Source organism: Microcaecilia unicolor, chromosome 4 (genome assembly GCF_901765095.1).
Source record: "Microcaecilia unicolor chromosome 4, aMicUni1.1, whole genome shotgun sequence".
In the NCBI taxonomy this organism is placed as follows: domain Eukaryota; kingdom Metazoa; phylum Chordata; class Amphibia; order Gymnophiona; family Siphonopidae; genus Microcaecilia; species Microcaecilia unicolor.
The window spans coordinates 7,973,183-7,989,730 of NC_044034.1; the positions used below are offsets into that span (position 1 = coordinate 7,973,183).

General features: G+C 42.3%; 1 protein-coding gene across 1 annotated transcript in view; it reads right to left on the minus strand.

Annotated features, from left to right (window-relative positions):
* The window catches only part of FAM160A2 (family with sequence similarity 160 member A2), a 139,562-nt gene that overhangs the window by 60,565 nt on the left and 62,449 nt on the right, over positions 1-16,548 (minus strand). Inside the window, exon 3 of the mRNA XM_030199864.1 lies at positions 13,224-13,838. Within this exon, the coding sequence (XP_030055724.1) occupies positions 13,224-13,838 (615 nt within the window). The remainder of the gene's footprint in view (positions 1-13,223; positions 13,839-16,548) is intronic.

Consider the following 16,548-nt stretch of genomic DNA (forward strand, 5'->3'; position numbering starts at 1 on the left):
TGAAAACCAGACTGGGTGGTGAACCACTACTCTATAGTCTCCAGACTTCATTTTCATATGGACTAATTCACTGAACGGTGCTATGAAATAGTATTTGTAGTCTGTGTGGCTGAAATTGAATAACAGGGTTTCTAAGGCCTTTGGGACTTGTGCAGAAATGTCACTTTGACTTGCCTCCCCTGCGCCCCCTCCCCCAATTACTTTTGTCTAGTAACACCACTGCACGCACGCACGCACACACACACACACACCCTCATTAATACAAATCAGCATAGTAGCATGGGAGGATCAGCACAGCAGCTACAGTGTGCAAGACACACAGGTAATAAAAAAGGTGGCAAATAAGCTGTGAAGAGGCGGCAGACTGAAAACCTATTTATATTGTGTTACTCCAGCACAGACTGCAATCAACAGCAGATGAAAAACAAAACATGAATGCACAATACACAGCAGTGATAAAACAAAGGCCTCCAGGGTATCAGAATCTCCATGGACCTTAACCAGCTGTACAAACAGAGCAGGCTACAGCAAGGAAACAGAGTAAAATTAGTTCAATTGATGATTTCTTCTGTACATATATTTTTCTTGAAGCTGTAAGAGTCTTTCTATGAACACAGTATTATCTTCCTTGGGTAAATACTACTGTTAAGTGCCATCAAGTCAGTGTCTTCTCATGGCAACCCTCTGGATAGTTGCCCTGAACTACGTTCCGTCTTCAGTCAGGTGGCTGATCCTTGATAGACAGAGGGGCATCCATAGCTTTTATAGTATCAATTCATCACATTGCTGGTGAATACTAACTGTGGGCTGCTTCCCCAAATGGGGTTGTAAAACCCTTGTTTGGGGACTTGAGCTCAGCAGGCTGTCTATACAAATGTCATCAGCTCATGCCTCCAGAAATACTTATTTTACTTATCTATTTGTGACACTTACATCCCACATTGTCACTGTGACCGTTGAGGCAACAGAAAGTTTGAAAAGTGCTGCTATAAACATATTAAAAATGTACAGCATGCACCATCCACAATACTGAGTAGGTAACAACTGCACATACATAATTAAAATATGTTCAACAAAGGCACACCGAAACAACAGAATCAAAATATAATATACAAATACCAGAGAAACATTTAAGCATTTTAGGTGACTGTCCAAAGGAGGCTTTTAGCTGTATTGTAAGATGTGTGACAGTGATATTGCTGCAATGATATTCAGAGTATCAAAAACACCTGCTTAAACATAAAGGCTTTCAGCTGTTTTCTGATATCTACCTATTCCTCAAATCCAGTGGCAGCACCTTCCATTGTACTGGGCCTGTAACTGAAAAATCACAGGCACATCGTTCAGACATTGACCGAGTGATGGAACATGCAATTTTCAGAATCTTCAACCTTACTGAATGTATTGGTCTACAGATTTTTCAATACAGCAATTACATTATTATTATTATTAGCATTTGTATCCCAGATTTTCCCACCATTTTGCAGGCTGAATGTGGCTTACTATTACCGTAAACAGCGTTAGCCGATTCCGGTCTGAACAAATACATGGTTTGGATTAATTCAAAGCGATATTGTGGTAGAATGAGGTACATATATGGTAGGTACAGTTGGGGGGAACTTAGATAGGGAGAGGAGAGGAAGAGTCATGTAATGTCTATTATGGTCTTTGGTTACATTGTGCCACTGATGTGCAGTTATTTTATGATGGGTTGGTGGGGTATGCTCTTTTGAACAGTTCTGTCTTTAGTGCTTTCCGGAAATTTAGGTGGTCGAGCGTAGTTTTTACTGCTTTTGGCAGTGTGTTCCACAGTTGTGCGCTTAAGTATGAAAAAGCTGGATGCATAGGTGGATTTGTATTTGAGTCCTTTGTTGCTTGGGTAGTGGAGGTTTAGGTATGATCGTGCAGTTTTTGTGGTGTAGCGCTATAGAAATGCTAAATAGTAGTAGTAGAGGTCTGTCATGTATCCCGTACATGTATCATGTACATAATGATACAACAACAAAAAGGCTATAATTACAGCACCCGAGATACAGAATGATCTATAGCTCCCACACAACTTAGGTGAAGCTCCCTGACGCACATCCCTTAAAATACACACACTCCCCCCACCTTTTGTCAATGCTTTCTGCTGGCAGTGCCTCCGGGGCTCTTAGGGGCCTTGAGTGGAGGAGCAGCCTAATGGTTAGTGCATTGGACTTTGATCCTGGAGAACTGGGTTCAATTTCCACTGCAGCTCCTTGTGACTTTGGGCAAATCACTTAACCCTCCATTGCAATTACCTACAGAAAATATGAAAACTGCTTTGATTGTGACCAAGGAAAGGCAGTATATCAAATCCCTTCCCATCCCCCTTAAATATCACTCTTACTGAGAAATCAGTGCTCAAAAAATATTGCGACATGCTATAAACACTAAGCGGTGAATGGCTCAGGCACTGACAGCAATGGTGACATTTAAAAGGTAAAGAAAGGGTCATGGACCTAATATACCGCCTTTTCTGTGGTACAACAAAAACTGTTTACATATATGCAAGCAACCCAATTCAAAGGGCACACACACAATCTCATCTCACACAAACTTTCAACAGACCAGAACTTAACAATAACAGATATAAAATGGACAGAAACACCCTGGACTGATCATTACAAACTAAACCCATCCCTACACTGGTGAAAGAAGGGCATACACCAAATCCAAGAAACCACATCATACACAACAAGAGGTCATGTAGACATGAAAACATTCTGGCAACTGATATACAACAATGAATGGACAGCACAAACAGAATACACAGACTACCTCTTGGAATGGGATAAAAGATGTAAATACATACTAGATGAAACAGCACCTTTACGAACAAGAACTTCACGCAGGCATAGCTCGATACCATGGTTCAACAATGAACTGAAAAAGCCAAAAACACAACCCAGGAAACTCGAATGAGCATGGAAAAAAACAAAAGATGAACACACACTCAACATATGGAAACAATCACAAAGAAAATACAAATACGCAAGACAGACAGACCAAAAGGTCATACTATAAAACTAAAATAGGAACAGATTACAAAGACACAAAGAAATTATATCAACTCGTGAACAAACTCCTAGATACCAACCTGCATCGAACACAGACATCCCATTTGCAGACAAACTTGCTAACTACTTCAACGAAAAAATTGTAAACCTACGCAACATGCTAACCCAAGGCAACACTGACATCAAAAACTTTCTAAACGAGCTGGACCCAACCATTGGAGAACACCCGGCTGACCGCACTTGGCTAAAGTTCGCCCTCCTAACCATCGATACTGTAGCATGAGAACTCAGGAGGTTCGTCAACACTTACTGTAAACTAGATACCTGCCCCAACTACCTTCTAAAATCCGCCCCTGACCGCTTCATAGCAGATCTCACATCCCACCTAAACTACATGCTTCAGCAAGGTCTCTTCTCAAAGGAAAAGGGCAATATTCTACTCACAAAATATAGTGTCAAAAACACAGTATGGGCTGCTAATAACCCTATGAAAGAGACTAGGCCACTGAGCCTGAAAGACTGGAGGCAGTCAGCCTGTCCTTGTTCCCCTTTTATCTATTACTTGAGTTTTCCCATCCTATTCATCTAAGATATGTGTTTGCCTTCCTTTTCATAATTGCTGTTATGTATTTTTGCTTTTTATTATTAACTGCTTTGATCAGACTCTGATACAGTGGTATATCAAATAATAAAAAACATCACAAGCTGCAGGCAAGCTTGCCATAGCATTTTTTTTCATTGCCCCCCTCAACCCAATGCCCTGACAAACCACCCCCAACCTGATAACCCTTCATGACCCTGCCCTCCCCCCCAAAAAATATCCTGGCATCTAGCAGTACCCCTAGTTGTCTACTGGAACCCCCCCCCCCCGAATCCCCTTATCCAAGCCCCCCTTCAGACCTCATACCTTAAATGTGTCAGAAGCGAGTGGGCATTACTCCTGCCTCATTTAAGGTACTGGGTCCATTTTGGGGGGGGGGGGGCTTAGGAAAAGGACTGTGGGGTGGAGTGCAGGGTCCCAGATCTCAAGAGAAACAAACCTCCCTGACACTAGACGCAAGGAATATATTTTAGAAGTGGGAGTAGGGAGGGATGGGGCCACTAGTCTACCAGGGCAAGTTTTTTTTTGTTTGTTTTAATATTGGGGGAGGGGGCAACTAGATTGGTTTATTGTACTTAATGTACTGCCTTTCCAGAACAAAACAGTTTAGAATTTAAAATTAAAAAGGGAGGAAAGGAACACCAATATAGGAAAGAAGAAATAAGGAAGAGGAAAAGATATACTAAAGACCAACACAACAGGGTAGATACTCTCACAGTTAGGTCTGTCCCGGGTAATATGACAAACTGAAAGACTACAAGGGGTCATTGCAGAAAGCAATCTGGGGCAAGGCACTCTGAAAAAAAGTACTTTTGCTGGCCTGAACACTCTGCCTCTAAACCAAGCTCCCTTGGAGCTAGCTGGAGAAAGGAAATCTTCCCTCATCACAGTACAGGTGCATACTCTCATCTGTCTCCACTGTTAGTGCAGCCTGGAGCAACTTCCCATCCAATTATTTAAACCCCTTTCAGGGAGAGGAAGAAAACAGCAGTGAACAAGAGAAGTGGGGGATGAGAACTTGGACACCTCCAAGTATCATCAGTGCTCCACATCAAATTAAATTATCTCTACGTCCTCTTTTTCTGTTTTGTTATGTTTGGAGCTTACAACCTCAAGCGATGCACCCTTCCGCTCATCTGACGCCCAATTCTCCATTTGGGTCAGAAGCTACTTCAGAAGCCAGTCCAGGAGCAACAAAATCTGACAAGTGCCTTTATTGGGTGAAGCATGCAGGGCTATTTTTTCTCTGTCGCCATCCTTTGGTCAACATGTACAACCCACAGATTCTGGACTACTCTGGTGCGGATGCTAAGGAAACTATTGACTGTAAACTGTTAGTACATTATAAATAATGGATATATTTTTCAAAGAAGCCAGCAGCCTGGTCATAAAGAGATCTACTGAAGCATCTAGTACATCACATACATTACTTAGCAACAGTACCTGTTGCCAAGCACCAGGGAATGTGCCATGGCCAAGTTGTTTCTGACAGGATATCAATAGAAATCAAACAAAATAAAACATGGAAAAGAAAATAAGACAATACCTTTTTTATTGGACATAACTTAATACATTTCTTGATTAACTTTCGAAGGTTGCCCTTCTTCGTCAGATCGGAAATAAGCAAATGAGGTAGCAGATAGTATATATGAGAGAAACATCAGAGCATTACTTTGACTGTCTGACAGAGTGGGAGGGTGGGGGTATGCATGGGGACATCAAAGCATTTCATTGATATTCTAACAGAATGGGTGTTGGTAGGTGAGAGGAGGGTAATAAACAGAGAAATACAGCTTTATGTTTTATAATGAGTTAGAAAACCCAGATCCTTATTAAGTCCTGTTTGTTGGGTGTCAAAATATTCAATCATTCTTAAGCTAATCAAGAAATGTATTAAGTTATGTCCAATAAAAAAGGTATCATCTTATTTTCTTTTCCATGTTTTATTTTGTTTGATTTCTATTGATAACCTTTAAGAGTGGACTAACACGGCTACCACACCTCTCTACTTTCTGACAGAAGAAAGCTGAATGATGCTTGTGCAGCCCCAATAGTCTTTCCAACAGAGACTGTTGCCAAGCAACTAATAAACATATAACATATAGTGCTCACATGACAAGAGACCACGCCTGATAAAGGGATGCTGTCACTGAAAAGGGAGAAAAAATACCTGAACCATAATAGTAAAAGGGGTCAAGAAAATCTGATGGTACTTTACATACACATATAGTAACATAGTAGATGACGGCAGAAAAAGACCGTCACGGTCCATCCAGTCTGCCCAACAAGATAAACTCATATGTGCTACTTTTTGTGTATACCTTACCTTGATTTGTACCTGTGCTTTTCAGGGCACAGACAGTAGAAGTCTGCCCAGCACTATCTGACTTGCCTCCTATTCCAGGCCTCTTTAATTTTCTCAGGAGTCTCTCATGAGGAAGTTTGTGAAAAGCTTTCTGACAATCTAGATACACTACATCAACCGGTTCACCTTTATCCACATGTTTAGTCATGCCTTCAAAGAAATGAAGCAAACTGGTGAGGCAAGACTTCCCTTGGTTGAACCCATACTGAATCTGTCCTATTAAACCAGCTTTATTTATGCGTTCCGTAATTATATTCTTTACAATTGTTTTCACTATTTTGCCCTACACAAAAGTCAGGCTTTCTGGTATGTAATTTCCAGGACCACTCCTGGAATCCTTTTTAAAAATTGGTGTTACATTGGCCACCCTCCAATCTTCACGTACTATGGATGATTTTAACATGAAGTTACAGATAATTAACACCAGACCAATAATTTCATGTTTCAGTTGTTTCAGTGGCCTGGGGTGTGTACCATTTTGTCCAGGTTATATACTACTCTTTTAGTTTGTCAAAATGGCTCGGTACATCTTCTAGGTTTATTGAGATTTCTTTTGGTTCCTCCACATTGTCACCCTTGAAAACCATTTCTGGTACAAGTAGATCTCTTATATCTTCTTCGTTAAAGATCGAAGCAAAGAATTTGTTCAGTCTCTCTGCTATGGCTTTGTCCTCTGTGTTCCTCTTTTGCTTTCTGCTTCTGATGTACCCGAAAAAGTTATATTGAGTTTTTGCTTCTGTAGCTAGTTTCTTTTTATATTCTCTTTTAGCCTTCTTTATCAATGCTTTGCATCTAATTTGCCAAGTGCTTATGTTGCTTCTTATTTTCTTCATTTGGATCCTTTTTCCATTTTTTGAACAATGTTCTTTTGGCTCTAACAGCCTCTTTCACATGACCTTTTAACCATGCTAGCTGTCATTTGCTCTTCTTTCCATCTTTATTAATACGTGGAATGCATCTGGTCTGGGCTTCCAAGATGGTATTGTTAAACAATGTCCATGCCTAATATAAAGTCCTAACCTTTGCAGCTGATCCTTTTAGCTGCTTTTCAACCATTTTTCATATTTTAGCACAGTTGCTCTTTTGAAAATTAAATGCTGCTACAGTAGATTTCCTTTGAGACTTCACCAGTAGAAATCCACTGAAGTGGAGAACTATGAAAACCCACAAGATGCAACAATAGAAAAAGTGGTTAAATGACCGTGGACTCCAGAGATAAGACGGACAGCCTGAATACTTTGAGAAATTTTATTGATAAGAAGACTAGACACAGTACCATGTTTCGGTCTATGGTCTGTCTCTCAGGAGTCTGTTGATGAAATCTCTCCAATGTAGGTATCTTATGGCAAAAAAATGTTAAGTAGAAATCTTGAAAAAGACTGTGATACGCTAATAAACATTATTGTCAGCTCTGGTTGCATAAACCAATGCATTGGAGAGATTTCAACAACAGACTCCTGAGGCAGGCCATAGGCCCAAACACAGTGTTGTGTTGAGTCTTTTTATCAATAAAATTTCTCAAAGTATTCAGGCTCTCTTATCTCTGGTCATTTTCCCACTTTGAGACTTCTCTCCAGATATTAGCTCAAATTTGATCGTTATGATCACTGTTTCCCAGCGGACCCAACACTGTTACCTCTCGTACTAAGCCCTGCATTCCACTTAGGACTAGATATAAAATAGTTCTCCCTCTTGACAGTTCCTGGATCAGTTGCTCTAAGAAGCATCTATTTATTATGATTTATTTACTTCCTTTTTGAAAGAATTCACTCAAGGCAGTAAGAAGAAATTGAACATAATCAATAGACAATTACAGCAGTAAAATATTCAAATAACAATACAAAGTATGGCGTGGTACACTACTTACAATGTCAACACAATATGTAATAGAACATTTTAATAGTCAGACTAGGGTATAAACATGTAGATAGGTAAGAGAGTAAGAGGAGTTAGAAAATAAGTTGACTAATTTAAATAAAGTTGCACATTAGGTCATGGAGATGATTAAATGTTATCTCAACTAGGGTAGGATTGGATAAATATGTCCTGCTGCAGTATGTGCAGTCTGTGTCACTGCTTGTGTGTGTGACAGAGACTAAGAAGTTAGTTACTTCTTCCATTAAAGGCTTCCTGAAGTAGAAATAGTCTCCTGTTAAGTGGAGCCTTTCACGTAGTGCATTCCAGAGTGTGGGGGCTACTCTGGAGAAGGCTCGCTTGCGGGTATCACATTGTGTCATGTCTTTTGGAGAGGGTGTGGTTAGGGATACCCCTTGGGAGGACCTTAGCGTCCTTGGTGTGTAGAGGGTCATCCTGTTCTTCAAGTACTCGGGGCCATTTCCTTTAATGGCTTTGAAGATCAGACAGAGTTTTAAATTTAGCCCTGTATTGTACTGGTAGCCAATGAAATTTTTGCAAAAATGGAGTGATGTGGTCACGTCGCTTGAAACCTTCTATGAGTCTTGCTGTGCATTCTGAATCAACTGGAGCAGACCCTTTGTAGTGAGACCATTGTAGAGTGCATTACAGTAATCCAGTCTTGCTGTTGTCATGGCATGCACAACAGGGAATAAATACCTCCCTAGTACTCTCTGATGTGACATTTATTCAGTCAATAACATAGTAACATAGTAGATGACGGCAGAAAAAGACCGTCACGGTCCATCCAGTCTGCCCAACAAGATAAACTCATATGTGCTACTTTTTGTGTATACCTTACTTTGAATTGTATCTGTCATTTTCAGGGCACAGACAGTAGAAGTCTGCCCAGCACTAGCCCCGCCTCCCAACCACCAGCCCTGCCTCTTCCCACCGGCTCTGCCACCCAATCTCTGCTATGCTTCTGAGGATCCATTCCTTCTGAACAGGATTCCTTTATGTTTACCCCACGCATGTTTGAATTCTGTTACTGTTTTCATCTCCACCACCTCCCGCGGGAAGGCATTCCAAATATCCACCACTCTCTCTGTGAAAAAATACTTCCTGACATTTTTCTTGAGTCTGCCCCCCTTCAATTTCATTTCATGTCCTCTAATTCTACCGCCTTCCCATCTACGGAAGAGGTTCGTTTGCGGATTAATACCTTTCAAATATTTGAACATCTGTATCATATCACCCGTTTCTCCTTTCCTCCAGGGTATACATGTTCAGGTCAGCAAATCTCTCCTCATACGTCTTGTAACGCAAATCCCATACCACTCTTGTAGCTTTTCTTTGCACCGCTTCAATTCAATGGGGTAACTGAAATCACCCATTATTCTACTGTTGCCAAATTTGCTAGCTTTCCTAATTTCTGCTAACATTTCTTCATCTATCTGTTTGTTCTGTCCTGTCAGACAGTGGTATAGCCCCACCAGTATACCCTTTCCCTTCAGACATGGAATTTCTATCCATAAGGATTTCACGCTGCTGTTTCATGCAGAATGTTTACTTTGGCTCAATTCCCTCTTTAACATATAGCGCAACACCCCCAAGACACACTTTGAGCTTTATCTGTCCCACCCCCCTACCCCCATCCTCACGGTGCTGCCTTCAATCTCTCTTTCCATCTTCCCCACAGAGACTGTGTGGCAAGAGGAGGAAGTGGACAGCTGCACATTGGGCTACTTCCTGCTGAGGTCTGACTGTTCGTGAGCAGGCCTCTGTATAGCCCCACAGTTCAAATGGATAGTCAGGTCTAGCAGGCCAGCAGAGGAGGACAAAGCAGCCCGATGTGCAGCTATTCTACTTCCTCTTGCCACATGATCTCTGTAGGGGATGGGGAAAGAGCTTGAGGACAGCAGCTGATACCGGTGCTTGCACAGGTCTGCCCAGGTGGGGCAGAATTCTCCCAGGAGTAACAAATACGTATCATGCAGCTCCTTTTCTCTTTCAGTTTGGCTCCAGCTTCCTAACGGAAGAGTCTGCATTGCCTAGTACACTAACATTCAGGAGTAGATGTGCTCTTGGGACACACCTAGTCAGTCATGTTTTCAGGATACCCACAATGAATATATAATAAATTTGCATACAATGGAGGAAGTGCATGCAAATTTAACTCATACATATTTATTGTGGATATCCTGAAAATCTGTGTCTCCCAAGGACTGGTTTGAAAATCCCTGCTGTAGAGAGATCAACAACCTTGGCTTCTAATCACACAGACATAGCGAGCTGCACATTAGTAGGAAGAGTGTTTTTATAAGGAAAAGGGAAGGAATTATTTCATATTTCAAGACATTCTGCACATTCCAAGATATTCCATTGAGACTGGGTAGGGAACCAAACACTCTCAACCATTTCTGCTGAATCAACAACACTTTGCCAGAGCCCATTCAGCAACTAACCACTCTTAAAGAAACAGGATTCCTTTAAAGACCAGGACTAACTATTTTTGTGTGTGTGTACAATCAGCTCAAAACAGCAAGAAGAGAATGCATTGCATGGACTGGCAGAGAGAGCATGCCACCTCTAGGACTGGAGGCCACACGAATACAGACCCTGTCACTTCTAGGACTAATGGGCTTTAGAGATGACAGCAGGGGATTCAGAGCCTGTCACCTCTAGGACAAGAGGGTAAGGGGATGGAAACAGTAATTCACAACCTGTCTCCTCTAGGGCTGGAGGTCTTAGAGAATTGGGGGGTGGAGGGATACAGAGCTTGTCAATTCTAGGACTGAATGGCAAAAGACCTGTATATCCCTGTGCTCATCCCCCAATCCCTCCAGTCCTAGGGGTGACAGGCTCTGTATCCATGTACCCACCCTCCGATCCTTCCAGTCCTAGAGGTGACAGACTCTGGATGCCTGTGCCCATCCCCCGAACCCTCCAGTCCTTGAAGCAACAGGCTCTGTATCCATGTACCCACCCTCCGATCCTTCCAGTCCTAGAGGTGACAGACTCTGTATCCCTGTCCCCATCCCCTCAGCCCTCCAGTGTTAGAGGTGACAGGCTCTGTATCCCTGTGCCCATCCCCCGATCCCTCCAGTCCTAGAGGTGACAGGCTCTGTATCCCTGTAACCATCCCCCGATCCTTCCAGTCCTAGGGGTGACAGGCTCTGAATCACGGTACCCATCCCCCGAACCCTCCAGTCCTTGAAGCAACAGGCTCTGTATCCCTGTACCCACCCTCTGATCCTTCCAGTCCTAGAGGTGACAGGCTCTGTATCCCTGTGATCATCCCGAGCCCTTCAGTCCTAGAGGTGACAGACTCTGGATGCCTGTGCCCATCCCCCGAACCCTCCAGTCCTTGAAGCAACAGGCTCTGTATCCCTGTAACCATCCCCCGATCCTTCCAGTCCTAGGGGTGACAGGCTCTGAATCCCTGTACCCAACCCCCGAACCCTCCAGTCCTTGAAGCAACAGGCTCTGTATCCCTGTACCCACCCTCTGATCCTTCCAGTCCTAGAGGTGACAGGCTCTGTATCCCTGTGATCATCCCGAGCCCTTCAGTCCTCGAGGTGACAGGCTCTGTATCCCTGTGCCCATCCCCCGATCCCTCCAGTCCTAGAGGTGACAGGCTCTGTATCCCTGTGCCCATCCCCCGATCCCTCCAGTCCTAGAGGCTCTGTATCCCTGTGCCCAATCCCTGATGTGAGAAGCTCTGTACCCGTGCTCATCCGAGTTCATCAGTCCTAGAGGTGACAGGCTCTGTATCCCAGTATTCGCTCCTCGTCACCTCTAGGACTGGAGGGCTCAGGGTACTGAAATGTCACTAATGGACCAGAATCATTTTTTAGAATCCTATCTGTGTTTTTCTCAAATCAGGGCTACTGATACCACCCACCCCACCCCACATACATGCAGAAGCTTTTGCAAATAGCAATTTGAGGTTGTATGCACTGGTACACACCGCTTTAGAATTTTACAGTCAATTCCACCAAGTCCTATGAAAACATTTATCTGCAATTTGTAAAACAGGCAGTGACTTCCAGAGCTAGAGTGGAAAGTGTTATATATAAACCAAACAAAAACAAAACAACCTTTCATGAACATTTCCAATCAACCTTACCCAAATACTGGTATGGTATGAAATCTGAACATTACAGGATGTTTCTCAACTCTCTTAACGAAGAGACTGTGTTAGTGGTCTCAGCCCCTTAGACATATATAGATTTAATGCAATTATATGCAACCACAGGTGTGATAAAATATGGCAGAGCCAAGGAACAGAGGGAAAAGACTGGAGAGACAGGAAAATGGAGAAACAGGAAGAAACAGTCAAAGTCTTTCAGGCAATATAGGGATCAGGTACAAATAACTGGAGGTCTGAATATCCAATAGATTGTACACATCTTCTCTGGGGCTTTAATTTGCTACCACTTCTGGTAAAAACAAATCACACAGAAAAACTGCTCAGGTTAAAACCCTTTGCAAAAAGTGCTGAGAAAGGTTTTGCCTCAAGGGTACGGTTTACTTACAGATCCAAACAAGGCAGTGTACAATAAGCAAATTAAATTGTAGGACACACCAAGCAGGAAACCATAAATAATAAAACTTTATTATACCAAACTGTTAAAAATAGCCTAGGATCCTTGCACCCAAGTTTTAAGAAATAGTTCTGTGATATATTTGCACCTATTGAGTGCATTGAGCAGGAAAGAGGAGGGGATGAGAAAAATAAATATGGAAACGTTTTCTACTGTTTCAAGATTTGATATTTGAGCAGAGCAGATGTTGAGCTCCGAACCACATTCTATTTGCTTTAAGAGACCTATGATGGTTTTTTAAAGTTCTTGTAGAATGTTGTCTCTGCCTTACAGAGTATCAGGTGTTCAGCACTGCGTGCATCTGGTAGCGCTATACAAATGCTAATAATAATAATAAAACAATGAAAACAGACTGAAAATTAAACAACCCTGCTTGGTGCTTCCTGGTGTTTTCTGCGTGGGGCTTACCTTTCTTTGTCACTGGTGCTGCATGAACATACATTATAGGATAAGGTGAAATCCAGCAGCATTTTTTGCTTAAGGTTTTGTCTGTGCATTTTTTCTAGGGAAACTTTAACCCCCCAATGTAGTTGTAAACTGAGGCCTACAGTCATTTCCTTAGTTTTATAAGATCCTTAAAACTGAATGTGAATGTACTATCCAGGCCTTCTTGAATTCTGTTACTCTACCTCCTGCACCTCTCTGAGGTGTTCCTACATGCATCCACCACCATCTTGTCTGTGAACATAATTTTCCTATTTTATGCCTGAGCTGAAAAGCTTCTCTTTAAAGTAGAACTGGGTTGTACTAACCGGGCAGAAGTAGGAGTTTTCGGTGATGTACTTTGCCACCATCTCATTGCTGGCAGACATTGCCATGATGAGGAGTAGAGCGTCTCTGGCCTGCTGTCCGATGCCCCCTTCCTGATGGATGAAAGGGATGAGGAGGGAGAAGATAATAAGGTTGGTGGGTCCCTGCTCTGCAGGGCTGGCAAAGAAGAGCTCCAGAATTGATGGTTCTTTAGCCATGGAGACACACAGCTGGTTCAGCAAGAGCACCAGATTATTCTCCAGGACAGGAGAGGCTGGTTGGGGTGAGAAGGTGCTCAGCAGAGTCACCAGTGGTTGCAGCACTGGCTTGTGCCTCAGCAAAGGCTGCCGTGACTGGCTGATAAGCATCTCGTACAGCTTCAGCTGCTCCACTTTCTTCTCCTCACTGAAGTCCCACTGTAGGTGCCAGTGCAGCAGCCGTTCCAGGATGTTTTCTGACACCACAAAGCCCAGAATGGGACCCATGGCCACCTCATCTCGTGGCCGGTCCTCAGCTAACAAGTTCATCATCTGGTATGTGTTGTTTCGCACAGCACTCAGATCGTCGGAGGCCACCTGTTCCAGCTTGGAGCTCCTCTTCTCAAGTATTCTGAGCACCTACACATATGAGATACAGATACAGGCGTGACAAATACAAATATAAACCTTTGTTATGTAAGCTAATAAAGGCAGAAGAAACACATAGGCAGTAGCAACTCAACAAGCTTAACCCACATTGAAAATCACTCCTCTTATCCAAACAGCTGGATGGAACCGGATGACATCTGACAAGCAATGTCTGACCGATAACCAAGATCTTTGCATACAGGAGAAGACTTTGCCAAATAACCAGCTGTAGACTCTCCTCCCACCTCCAACCTGGGATTGCCTGCTGCACCAATGGGTTTTCTTCCTAGCATAATGCCTTACTTCTTGGGACTAGCCACCACTCAGAATAGCACCGATGTTCCTGTTACAGAAATTTCTAGTAGCTGAGCACAGTGAAGCACCACTAACTCACAATACTGTTCACCAAGAGCTAATGCTGGGGGCTGCTGCACAATGGGAAGATCTCATCCTGGGTTGTTAGCATAAACAGCAAACAACTCTTCCCCTTGTCTACCTATTATGCTGTAAAATATATTGAAACATCTTATCTTTTTTTTTTTTAATGCTTCTGTGTGACTATTAAGGTGTTTCATTGTATTGTGGTGACATCTTGAGTATCATTTCTATGTGATAATGTTCTTCCATGCTGTTTATTATGGTATCATTCGTATTCTGCAGACATTTGTCATATTTCTGTACTTGATGTACACCACCATTCATAAACGTGATGAATAAATCCCAATAAGTAAAATAAAGAATACTCTTTTCAGGAGGGAACTAGCCTGTATCATATCTCCTCCCTGTGTCAAGTCTCCCATTTCCTCTCCCTCTGTTTCAGCCCATGGCACAAATCACAAATGGAATATTACATTTAATCAGTACAACCATCCCCCTGCTCTGACTATATTGAGGAGTAAAACGATTCTCCCCACCCCTGCTTAAGTTTTTCATATTCCTGCCGAGATAGTCATGTTACAGAAAATGAGACTCTTTCATCAAGTGTTTTAGCATCCACTTAAAAAATTATCAAGTATCCCCCTCCCCCCAATTTTCCAGGTAGAACCTTCGACTATTTATTTATTGGGATTTATTAACAGCCTTTATGAAGAGATTCACCCAAGGAACCCCTGGAATCTGTCCCTGTTCCCTCCATGTCTGCATTCCCTTTTGCCCCAGTGTAAGTAGCCTAATGGTTTGCGCAGTGGACCTGGGCAAGTCACTTAACCCTCCATTGCCCCAGGTTACAAAAACTTAGACCGTGAGACCACTAGGGACAGAAAAAGTATCTGCACGTAACATGCAAACCATTTTGGTTGTACTACAGAAAGTATATCAAGAATCACCCAGGGTGGAAATCCTGTAAACTGGCATCTCTTTTTTGGGAACACCAATTCTGATTAGAAGAAAACTACAGCAGGAGGTTTTTTAAGACCGGTGAAGAAGTTCATCTGCAGTTCGGTGAAAACACCACTCACAAGGAAGAGACAAACTCCTGAGGTCTTTTACTCCTTAATAACCTACATTAGCTATACTTGCTTTCTCTATTTATGTATAGAGATCAATTTATTAACAACAAGTCTTCAAGGGACAATATCCAATCTTTAGAAAAATGTACAATATCCAAGGAAGCATAAACAAGTAGTGTAAAAAGGTACTTCAAAGTACATCAATGACCCTACACTGCAGTGTTTTGGTAAATTGCCTTCCTTAGGGGTCCTAAATTGGAAGTACTCATTATATGTACTTTATCACAGGAAGCTCCGGATATATCGCTGAAAACCACTACAAAATTGTTAAGAAAAAGCAGCGTCTCTGTCACCAGAGCTTCTTGAGATAACGTACGTATAATGAGTACTTCCGATTAAGATCCCCGTGAAAGCAATTTGCCAAAACACTGCAGTGTAGGGTCATTGATGTACTTTGAAGTACCTTTGTACACCACTTGTTTATGATTCCTTGGATACTGTACATTTTTCGGATTGGATATTGTCTCTTGAAGACTTTTTGTTAATTGAACCATTTTATGATATCCTGACTTGTGGAGTTTGGCTCCTTCCGTTCCCTTCTCTTTGCTTTTTTACGGGAGGTTTTTGTTCCTCTTTTTTGTTTGATGATAGTTAAAGCTATCTAATCTACAAGAAAACATTGGGAACATCTTGCTTAGCTTGGCAGTTACAACTCTAAAAGGCAGTGGTGCTAGTCTGAAAGGTTGGATGAGGAGATCTGGGTGTCCTATTCCATATGGGAATGCATAGGCCCATCTATTCAAAGGCAGACTAGGCTAGGCTGACTACATGTATCATTTTGGTCTTTATCTGCTGTCACCTACTATGTTACTAATTTAATAAGATGAAAACTGTGTTCTTTCCAGTTAATTTCCTTTCCTTGAATTCTGCTAGACTAGCCCAGATCTATGAATTATGACCCCCCCCCCCATCAGCAGATGGAAGCAGAAACTTGAATATTCCAGTGACATCATCAGTATAACAGGTGGTGCAGCCAGAAACGTTCTAGTATACTAATGCCAAAGCAACTCGGAGACAAAAACAAAAGAACTGAATTGAACCCAGGAACAGAGGCACCATGCGGCTACTTTGCAAAACTGACTAGATACAGATGACTGGCAGACCTAGGGTCTTGGAACTTTACAAATACCTTAACCTTGCAGGGTGGGTCCTAGACTAGTTTAGCATGACTCAAAGAAAGGAAATTAACAGGT